General features: G+C 28.9%; 1 protein-coding gene and 1 long non-coding RNA gene across 3 annotated transcripts; both read left to right on the plus strand.

Moving 5' to 3' along the window:
• The first annotated feature begins 1156 nt into the window (after window positions 1-1156).
• On the plus strand, window positions 1157-5325 carry LOC121230300 (phosphoglycerate mutase-like protein 1). 2 transcript variants are annotated; one of them, XM_041114872.1, is made up of 10 exons: window positions 1157-1320; window positions 1957-2020; window positions 2104-2211; window positions 2298-2377; window positions 2468-2630; window positions 3172-3246; window positions 3371-3459; window positions 4034-4150; window positions 4680-4724; window positions 4814-5325. In XM_041114872.1, the coding sequence occupies exons 2-10, from the start codon at window positions 1979-1981 to the stop codon at window positions 4941-4943; spliced, it is 849 nt and encodes a 282-aa protein (XP_040970806.1). In that variant the 5' UTR covers window positions 1157-1320; window positions 1957-1978; the 3' UTR covers window positions 4944-5325. The 2 variants fall into 2 exon arrangements, with proteins under 2 accessions (XP_040970806.1, XP_040970804.1); XM_041114870.1 differs by lacking the exon at window positions 1157-1320 and adding an exon at window positions 1400-1599.
• Window positions 5326-10528: 5203 nt separating this feature from the next.
• Window positions 10529-11466, plus strand: LOC121230301 (uncharacterized). Its single transcript, XR_005928254.1, has 2 exons — window positions 10529-10804; window positions 11109-11466. It is a non-coding gene; the product is annotated as an uncharacterized lncRNA (long non-coding RNA).
• Window positions 11467-11820: the final 354 nt, after the last annotated feature.

Consider the following 11820-nt stretch of genomic DNA (forward strand, 5'->3'; position numbering starts at 1 on the left):
CTCATCAGGGGTGGATCCAGGGGGGTTGGCAAGGGCCCGGCCCCATAAAATGAAAATTTTTCTATTTAGGCCTTTTAAATTTATAAAATTTTAAATTAATAATAGTAAAATTGTACTTTGGCCCCCCAAAATGATAAAAATTGATTTTATCCTCTAAAAATTATAAAGATATAAGCTATTAAAATAGTGAAGTTGCACTTTTACTATCGTAAAAATATACAATTTAATTTTGACTCTCCTCCAAAATATTTTCTAGGTTCGCCCCTAAAATGCTAATATAAGTTGGCCCCCTTAAGTCATATTTCTGGATTCGCCATTGAACTTCATGTATTAAAGTGGACTTAGTTACCAAGTTCAAGTATCAAACACAATATATATATATACAAACAGAGAAAGGATTGTATGAAACTGTGATTTCAAATCATCCCTATCTCTTTCCAATAAGAGAATGACAAATTTGATTTTTCCTCCTAATTTTCAATATTTTTAGTTGGATTTGAATTTTTTCAAGAGGAAAAACCTGAAAATCAGGAGGAAAAATTTAATTTGTCATTCTCCTATTGAAAAAGGGATAGGGATAACGTAAAATTACAGTTTCATATAATCTCTTCTCTATACCAAAATATGACTAATTACCAAGTTCAAGGGTCAAAATTTACATTAACCTAAATTTAAATTCAATATAGCTCTTAATAAAGCTAGCTCAATGACATCAAAATTAGTCACATATTATATAATAAATATAGATATAGATATAGATAGGCTACCAACCCCGACCTAGTGATAAAAACATTATGTTGTAAAATTTCCAAACTACCCATCCACTACCATCTATATTCATATACATATACATATACATATTTTAAAAAAATAAAAGGGTAATTATTCTATTCATTGTTAGCGAAGTAAAAAAATTTCACAACTGAGTTTAAGACGATGTTAAGTGTTATTTTTTAATTCTTTAATTATTATTTTATTATAACCCGAAAATAAATGTCATCAATCCAAATCTAGTGGAATTTTTTCTGACAATATTTAAAATAATTATCCGTATTTTAAATAATAAAAATAGAAAAAGATACTCTCTCTTTCCTTCTTCCCCCAAATGTTTTATTATTGTTACTTAAGAATAATCAAGTTAAAAAAAAAAAAAAGTAAATGTTTCAGCCGACTCCCAGCGGCATGAGCAGTGACCAGTTTTAACGTTCTAAGTTCAGACATCCGACAATCATGCCCATATAAGTTGTTGAAAATGTTATAAATTTCCTCCCTCAACTAATATCTTTTTAGCTCCTTACCCATTTCCTCGTTATTTCTCTGGTATTAAACAACAACATTTTTTTTTTTGCTTTAGTTTCTTTGAATTATATTACATATAATATTTAAAAGCCCATGTGGAAATTTTATGTTTTATTCATTTTTTTGTCAAGTCTGGTTTTGATTATTTACAACTTTTTCTAAGCTTTGGAAAAATACAAAAACCTTCTTCTTTGCTTTCTTTAGTTTCTTGTTTATCTATTTAATATTTCTGGGTTATTTACCAGGGAAATTTCCTTTAAGGATCATAGTTCCTTTCTTGGTCTTTTGGTCGTCAACTAGGTCTCTTTTTGTGACAAATATTCTACTTCTAGAGAAACCGTATTATTTTTCATTTTTTGGTTTTAGATTTCTATGCATGATGGTCAATTCTGATGCACTGAAATACATACATACATACATATATGGTGTACCCTCAAGCTTTTTTGTTTGGTTAGGTTAGACATAAATTTCGAGAGTAGTTAGCTTAGAGTTTATCTAAGCAAAAAGAAAAAGATATCTTTTTATATTTGTCCGTGGGACTGCGCCAACGGATTAAATTGAATAAAATTTAGCAGCTTGGTCTTATTTTCATGGGGTAGCCATTATAAATAACCCAAAATTTACCTTCCATATTCATTTATCCTTTCTTCTCTGCAGGTTATCTTGTATATTTGCAGTAATGGAAAAAATTCCCTCTGGCGCTTGTAAAACTCTTCATCTGGTTTGTGCTCAGTTTCTTTTAATATTTTTAAAGCAATTTGTTGAAGAATATAATTTAGTGTTTATTTATGTACGAACGTTCAGGTAAGGCATGCACAAGGAATGCACAATCTAGAATCAGAGAAAAGTCGAGATCCATTAACATCCTTTGAGTTTTTTGATGCTCAACTCTCCTCTCAGGGCTGGCAGCAGGTGATATTTTTCTCCAAGTATTCGCATTATTAGATAAATTTACGCTGGAGTCAAACTAACATAGCTTTTCGAGTTCTTTTTAACAGGTTCGGCAGAAGCGGAAAGATGTGTGTGCCAATGGACTGCTTAAAAGGATTGAGTTAGTCATCACTTCCCCTATGTCAAGGTACCAAAATTTTAGCATATATCTAACAAATGTTTTCTTTTTCTGAGGCAAGTGTTGTCATGTTTTTTTTCTATGGTTGGATTATTACAGGACATTGCAAACGGCGGTCGGAATATTTCATGGTGAAGACCAACCAGAACTGTCAGATGTCACTTCATATGAGGAAGGAAATGGGAGGATTAGTGATAATGATCAGCAACCAACTTTCAATCGCCCACCAATTATAGCACTTGAAGTTTGTCGTGAACGATTGGTATGGTTGCTAACATCCGAAGATACCGTATTATAAATGCAATTTATATATATATACACACATATGTGTCATTATATTTCATGGTAAAAGTAATTATATTAAAAATTATTAAATCAAAAAGTAAACTTTTTCTGTTAAAAGTTTTATCTATTTTTTTAATATTAAAAATCAGTCTCTGTATGTTAACATAAGGTAAATATGACATATCACGTGTATTTGTCTGATTTATTCTATAAGCTATACTAGTTTTTAATAATAAAATTAGATGAAATTTTTGACAGAAAGAATTAATTTACTCTTTAATCTAACATATATAAACTAATTTATTTATTTTTTTTAATAAAGAGAACAAAATGTAGAAATACATTATTTTATTAATTCCATGTTCGGTATTCCCTATTCAAGTTTGGACTATATTGTTTTGTCCTCGATGCATAGTGTTCGGTACAAAACAAAGTTGTTTTTATATGGATAGCTGAAACTTCGAATACGGTGAAATTAGAATTTTTTATATATGAATCATAAATAACTTTTATTGTAGGGAAAATACGAATGCGACAAGAGAGGAACTATCAGCCATTATCGGTCTCATTTCCCCGCGGTTGATTTTTCATTGGCAAGTGTTTATTTCTTTCGGTCATAATTTTCACACGTTCTTGGTTAATTTCAATACAGTCCCCCATTGAATACTACTTTCATTAGTTAACATTCACCAACATGCACTAAACCCTAATGTTCAGATCGAAAATGAAGACGACATTTTATGGGAAGCAAATAAAAGAGAGCCCTTCGGAGATGTACTAGCTAGGGGAATGAAGTTTATCAATTGGTTAGCTCTAAAGCTTTGACTAATTTTGTTCACACCCACGGTGTACTTGGACAAAATCTTGTCCATGAATGCTTTTTTTAAAGGCCAAATTTGTATTCTCACTTTTATAAAGTTATACGGTAAAAGTATCATGAATGCTCTTATAAGAATCAGATTATATTTTGCTCATTCTACTAAAAAAATAGATAAATTAGTCTGACGTTAGATCAAAGAGTAAATTGGTCCTTTAGAAAGAAATTCCCTATTAAAAACTAGTCTTTATACCTCAACATGCATGATGTACAAATGCAGCCATGTATTACTATTTGGTTATTATATCAGACACTCCGGTTTATAATAATACAAATGGTTAAAATAATTTATCCATTTTTAATAAAAATGACTAAATTATTCTTTAATCTAATGTATAAAAATCAATTACTTATTTTTTAAATAGAGTGAATAAAATATTATCCGGCTTCTAATATTAAAACTTCTATAATACTTTTCCGGTTGTTGGTCCAAAACCATGCACTTTGATGACTGGGTTAAACTATTGTTGGCTTAATTATTTTTTTTTCTTTTTTTTTTGTAGGTTGTGGACAAGGAAAGAGACAGAGATAGCAGTGGTGAGCCATGGTGTGTTTTTGCAGGAAGCTTTTGAACTTATTAATACTAATAAGTATCGGGCCTTAAAGGTTCGAGCCCCCCGGTCAGTATACAATTAAATTAAAGTTCATCAACTATTTAATAATGCTAATTTAAGGGTATTTATTTATATATATATAAATTCTGGTCATATTTATTTTTTGTGACATAATATTTAGAATTATTCATAATTTTTTTTGCTGCATTAACAATAATATTTACACTATTCAAATTAAGATTTAATGGGTAATTTAATAACTAGAGCTAAAAAGCCATAATTTTGTTTTTATAACATTGGACGGCAACAACCTTTTATATTCACGAAGAGTTGTAATTGCATGAACCATGTGTTTATTAGTGATAATTAATTTATAGATAATTGCATTTTCTGTCTTATTATTAAGCAAATATTAGAACGACACTTGATTAGGCATAAATTTCATAAAAAAAAATTGTTCCAAGTGAGACTTTGACCCTTAATCACGACAAACACGTGACTCCCTATTTCTATGTTTAAAGTTTTATCATGTATTTTAAAAGATAATTTTGGTTAACATATATTTGACTAGCTTTCAATTTTTATATATATGCAGCTTTGAAAACTGTGAAATACGTTCAGTCCGCATTTCTTATGAAAGGTGAGAGTTTTTGGTAAATATTTCGTATTTATATATTAGTAGCTAGATCGTATTTTTATTAATTTATTTTTAAATTGCAATTTTTTTAGTGTAATGGGATTGGGATCAGATTTGATGCAAATTGGTTATTATGAAATGAGTATCCCACATGGAAATGAAGTCCAAAGAGATTCCGAGAAAAAAAATGTTTCAGTGGAGGAATTGGAAGTCATCAATTAATGGATCTTTAACTCAGTTACTTCTAAGATATTAAATACTGATGATAGAATATTAGCTCCATTGGTTTTTTAAACATGTACCTGCTAACTACTGTAATTGTTTTCTTAGAATTTTTGTCTTTAATTTGGTAGCATTATTAAGCTAAACGTTGTTTATAGAACGGCAGGTCGGCTTAGTACTTTATATTTGGACGGCCACCGGTCGGTATTTTTCGTCGTTTATTGTGATTTGATTATTGCCGACAAATTGCCGTCGTCCGTCCCTGTTGTTATCCTATGCCGCCAAAGGCTCGCTTTTGTAATTTATGTTTGTTTAAGATATTGTTTACTTCAAAGTTTTCCTCCTTGAAATAAAAAACCAGAGTAGGAAACACTTTGTGTTATGCCATTTGAAAATTTGGAAGTTTGCTGGGTCAGGTTGACCATCTCCATAAACCATAATATATATACATTTTATTCAACTCATAACCATTTAAACGATATAGATAGTTATTGATATTATATAATAAAAAAAATAGTCATTTTATGATTCATATTTGAAGTTTGTAGTTACTTCTTCCAATAATATTATTTTCAATATTCAAACGAATATCATTTCCATGATTCAAATTTTATCACATATGTTATCTTTATTATGAGTCATTTTTTAAAATTTTTACCATATACGAAAGTATATCAAATTATTTAGTGAAAATTGTAGTGGTTTTAATAGTTAAAAACAACAAAACTATCAAGAGAAGGATTTGTCGGGACATTACGCAATAATTAAAGTAGTTAAGTGTCAAAGAAGATTTCTCTTTTTTTTTTCTCATACACAATTAACATTAATAAGTATTCCTCCAAATTTTATCTTCATATTCAAAAAGTATCCACTATATCTGTAGTTTCGAAAGCATCTACTACTAAGCTTTATCTTCAAACCTTATCATTAATCCGCATAGTCTTTGTCATTGTTTATTCACTTATCTCGTAAAAGATAAGCATTCCTAAACCTTTTTTCAAGTACTTGGACACTACTCCCTTTTTATTGCATATACATAACAAATAATAATACAAAATTTTTAAGTGTGGTTTGATAAATTAAAAATTAAATATCATTGTTATAAATTATCAATCGCGTGTGAATAAATAAATTATTGAAAATGTTAAATTTTTTTGAAGGGTTATAAAAAAAAACATTAGTCAACAAATTTCAACTAATATTGCATAACATTACACCCTAAAATAAACATGTTTCAGTACTCTTTAAACTCGTTTTATAAAATTAATAGATCAAATAAATCTTCTAATTTGAATCATTTAAAAGTTTCTTGAATTATCGATGACAAGTTTCAACCATTTAATTTTAAATTTTGAACGAGGGAATTAAAAATTAATTTTATAATTTGTCCATAATAAACTTGATGGAGTGGCAACAAAGTCGTTCATTCCTTAACTAGCGTAATTTTATGCTATGCAAATCTCATCCCTCCTTGTTTAGACTTTTATTTTCCTTTCTGAGTTTTTTATTGATAATTTTATGATTAAGACAGAGGTAATCAATTGGTTTGGGGTTAATTTTAGTCTACCTACTTGATTTTTGTTAGAGATTGATTTTTCTTTGAAAGCTCTTTTATTTTTCAAGAAAAGAAAAACATATTCACACCTTAAGCTGATTAGATTGCCCAATGTCAATTAAAGATATTTTACTCTTTTTTTTTTGTAACGTGTATGGTAAAACGAACATGTTTATAAACACATAATTAAATAATTAATTTAACAAATTAACATACAAAAATAAATCTAAATTAAGCTCATACATATTGAAATTTGAATCTAAAACTTTAATGTGAATGTTTCCGTAGACAAAATATTTTATAAAGGAAAAAGAAAACGAAAAAAGAATCATAGCCAGCCATTTAGAACATTTTTCTTTGTATTGGTATTATTATAACAATAAATGGTTGACAAATTTCGAGAGCTTTTCTAAAGTAAACTCCCATGATTTTGATCCATCTACATTTGTCCACTCCTCACAAATTGGAGCATCAAATTCCTCCCGGCACCGACTCCATTAATCGGGATGGCAACGGGTTAACACCGGCACTAGAAAAATTCTAAGGGATCCACTAACTAGGTGGAGATTAAATGCGCGTGCCACTAATGTTTAGTTGCGCCAAGAATAATCTTTTGTGTAGTGCATATAACAATAGTGCTGTCAATTTGGCCAATGAGATCAACATTTTTCTTTGGTTAAAATATCTCATAGGTACTTCCTCACATAAGGATTTATGGCATCTTTGGTAAAATGACAAGTATGAAAACTTGGTCATTCGAAATTACTAGTACAAAAAGGAATGAAAGAGCCATTTTGTGATTGCTATGGATCATTTTAGTCAAGTCTCCTTGCATTAATTGTTAATGAGGTGGTGGTAGATATAATGATGGGCAACTATTAGCGTAAGGAATTGAAATGTCAAAATGTTTTAAATAATAAAAATTAAGCAATGCAAATCATTTCAAAAAGTTTTTATGCATTCAACTTATTCAATTACTTAATTGAATAAACAATTCAATAATAAAATTAAATAATTAATTAAAAAATTATATATTTTATATAAAATGAGAATCGAATTTGAGACTTCAAAAATTTGCTATCCCATTGAACCTGGGTTTTATTAGCAATAATTCCAAAAGTTAAAAGCATCATTTTCTTTCTTTTAAGCATAAAATAATAAATTTATCTTTTGATTGTCAATTTGACTCTTATCCTTTTTTTTTAGCTAAGTTTGATCATTAACCTTTTAAAAATAGTTAAATCTGTCTTTTTTAACGAAAATGTTAACTAAAACATCAGTTTTTTAACTATGTTCACTTGGCAACTTTTGTGTCAATCTATGTGTACTTTATATTGACATGACACTATTTGTTAAAAAAATCCTATAAAGTACACGTGGGTTGTGTCGAAACCATTTTTAAAAAAAACGAGAATCGACCTATTTTTGAAAATGAAAATCAAAACAAGAGTCGCCACTGATCTTTATTAGGTGTAATCGGATCACCTTTGTTTTAATAAAACGTTTTGGTTTACTAAAACGACATTTTGGTCTACGAAATTCAAGAGAACAAGTTCGGAAGCCGGTTACGTGCAAGGAAGGATTAGCACCCTCGACACACCCAAAAATTGGTACCGAATTGATTAGTTAGTGTCTTAATGTCGAAAATTAAAAATCGGGAATAAATTTGAAATACGATCCTTTTAATTAACCTCGATTTTAAAATTCTTGAATTAGCTCAAAATGATTGTTGAAGATTTCCTTATCTCGAGATATCGGAGTATCACATCCCGTAAGTTAGGACACAATACCATGAATTCCCGAGCGCAAGGTCGTCTTTAATTTAAATCGGAATTCCATACATTTTAAAACTTAAAGGATATTTAACTATTTAGAATCAATGAGAGAATCGAAACCCCGTAAGTTAAGGCACAACTCCTCGATGTTCCAAAACGCGAAACATTACCTTATTTTGAAATTTTGCTTTTGAATAATAACGAATCTAATATTTAAACGGCGTAGATATTTATTTAGATTAGAAAAACGATTCAAGTTGGATAAATGCAACGAAGCTTGATTCATGGGGGGTGATGATATGACATAAAAATATAGTGCGTCATGGAGTGATGATAGGTGAATAAAAATATTACACAAATAAATGACAATAATATGAAAGTACAAATAACAAATCATAATACATGCAATGGCAATAATCACACAAGGTACATCATTTAGGTATTAATATTAACAATTAAAGACGAATGAATTTGATAATAATTTAAAAGGTGTCAAACAAATAAAAATGAATAAGATGTACAACGATTTTAAAATGATAATGAGGTTAAAATAATGTGAAAAAGGAGATTTTAAATTAATAATATGCAAAACAATTTAAAAGAGAGGATATATATCTATATATAAAGCATTAAAATAGGTAACGTATATATATATAATAATACTATATAAAAAACCTAAAATGAACAATAGTAAAACAATTTAAAACAAATAAATAAGTTGTATAAGACAAATTTAAATAAGAATAAGACAAGTTCAAAATAACATATATAAAGGAATTTAAAATAAATATTAAGAGGCTCAAAATAATAATATGTAAAAAGAATTTAAAATAATAATATAAAAGAAATTTCAAAGTAAATAACATATAAAATAATTTAAACCAAGTAATACATATAAAACTTTAAAATAGATAATATACACGAAGATTTAAAATAAATCATATGTGAAGAAAAAAAAAAGAAAAAAAATTTAAAATAGATAATATGTATAGGATGAAATGCATAAAGAGTTTAAGATAAACTACATATAAAAGCTTTAAAAAATAGATAATTCATATACAAAAGATTCAAAAATAATATATAAAAAGGATTCAAAATAAAAAGCAATGTGAAATAATTAATGTATATAATAGTTCAAGGCGACATGTATTAAAAAATATTTTAAAATGGATATCATATAAAATATAAAGTGAATAATATATAAGATAATTTAAGCGAATCTATATATATGCATATATATAGAAGTTTTAAAATAAAAAATATATAAAAATGTTTTAAAATAAGTAATATATATAGTAAAATCAAAACGAACAACAATAAAAGGAATTTAAAAAACGATTAATACCTAAATTAGTATAATTGAGTAACACTTGAGAAATTTTAAAATATATTATATATAAAATAATTTAAAATAAAAAGTATATGTAAAGATATAAAATAAATAATTAAATAGTTCAATGACAACATTAGGAAACGATGAAAATAAACAAAATTTATTTAAAAGAATAAATAAAAATGACATTAATAATAGAAATGAAAAATCAGAAGTTTAAAACTATGTAAAAGGATACAAATGAATAAAATGATAATAATAAAAGATGTATATATGAAAAACAAAAGTAATATATTAATACATAAATATAAATGGGAGTATAATGAATGGAAATATAATAGAAGCATAAATAAATAAATAGAATTAGAGAAACAACAATAATGTTAGAAAAATAAAATAAACATGAATATAAAATTTTAAAAGTAAAACGAGGAATTAGCAAATAAATAAATAAATAATATTATTATTGAATTCAAGTATATAAAATGATAAATAAGTAATGAAATTAAACAAATTAGGACTTAATCGGAATCAAAACAAAACAATAAAAAAACGGAATAAAATATAAATATCGGGCCTAAATTATAACATGCGAATGAGATGGGGGACCAAATGGGGGCAATATCCTCGTCCCCCAAAACACATAATTTCAATAAGGACCGAATCTGAACATTTCAAAAATTACAGGGTAAAAATCAAAAGAAAAGAAAAGGAAATAAGGCTGAACTGCGACAGACCACAAAAGAGGAGGGATCGAATATGTAAATAACCCATAAGGCATGAAAACACGCGGATCCTGGTCTCCAGCGGGTTGGGTCGCGCGGGTCTGACACCCAAACGGCGCCGTTTAGGCGCTAGTAACCTTAAGGCAAAACGGCACCGTTTTGCTGTACTATTTAAACCAAGTTTTAACATTTTATTTTATTTTTGCTTCATTTTCTAAGAAGAACAGCCCCCCTCCCCCCCGATTTGTGCTCTGCTAGGGTTTCAAAAGAAACCGATCGTGGCCGTCATCGCACAATACCACCGAGGGCAGTGGTTGAGGCCGTGCGAAGGGGTTTTCTGACCCCGGCTTAGGGCACCCGAAGGTGGTGCTTTACTTGGCCCGAGGACCCGAGAGAAGAGACCTCATTTTCCCTTTCGGGAATCGGTCTCGACGACGAAGCAGGGGCTCCGACGACCGGCTCCGGGTTCCCAGGTAAATCCTCTTTTCTATTTTTTTCTATATATTTGTGTTAAAAAACTGATTTGAGAACAGAAATTAAAATAAAGAAACTGAAATTAAAAAAGAAAGAACAAGACTCAACCTTTTTGTTTTTTTTTTGATTGCTTTGTGTGTTCGTAAAAAAATCAATTTGGTTTCTGTTTAGGCTTTATAGCCGAAAATACAAATGATTTCGTCTATGCTATTCTATGTTCTGCTTCTTTGCTTCATTTTTTGCTCTATTTTGCCTTTGCTCTATTGTCCTGCTTTGCTTGCCCTTTTTGGCTCTCTTTTGCAGGTGCACAAAGGTCAACGGGGGCCATAGATGTCCATTTCGGTGCAACGAGACAAAGGGAAGCCGAACCTCGGGCGTTGGTCTTGCTGACGGAGCACGTGGGCGACAGAAGGAGGATGCGGCGCTAGGGCTAGCTCAGAAACCTTAGGATTTCTGAGTTGGTTTAATGTTTTGGGCCTATTGGGCCGATAGAAATTGGGTTAACGGTTTTGGGTTGTGTTTGGGCCATTTGTAAAATGGGCTTGCTAGGTTTTAATTTTTTGGGTTAGGTTTAGTAAGGTTCTGGATTGTGAATGGACTGGAATATTTGGACATTTTTTGTTTTTATTATTTTTTCATTGTTTGGGCTTGCATTTGGTTATTTTTGGTTTCGAATGGGCCGGGCAAAATAAGGCTGTTACAGGTTGTTATGTTTAAAAATTTAATGTTTTAATCAAAATTTCTGTTAAAATAATAATTCTACTCTTTTTTAGAAGTTATGGTTAAATTTAACTTTATTTTAAAAGAATGACAGTCAAATTTAATTCAAATAATAATAAAAGCCAAATTAAGAAAAGAATACAAACTTTATTTTTTTGTAAAATCATGATTTTAATCCAAAATAAAAAAAATACACTTGTTTAGCATTATTTTTATAGTGAAAAAAGCAACATTTAATCTTTAAAAGTTGTGACAATAATGCTAAACAAGCGAAAATTTTCTTCTGATTTCTCAA

Source organism: Gossypium hirsutum, chromosome A06 (assembly GCF_007990345.1).
Source record: "Gossypium hirsutum isolate 1008001.06 chromosome A06, Gossypium_hirsutum_v2.1, whole genome shotgun sequence".
NCBI lineage: Eukaryota > Viridiplantae > Streptophyta > Magnoliopsida > Malvales > Malvaceae > Gossypium > Gossypium hirsutum.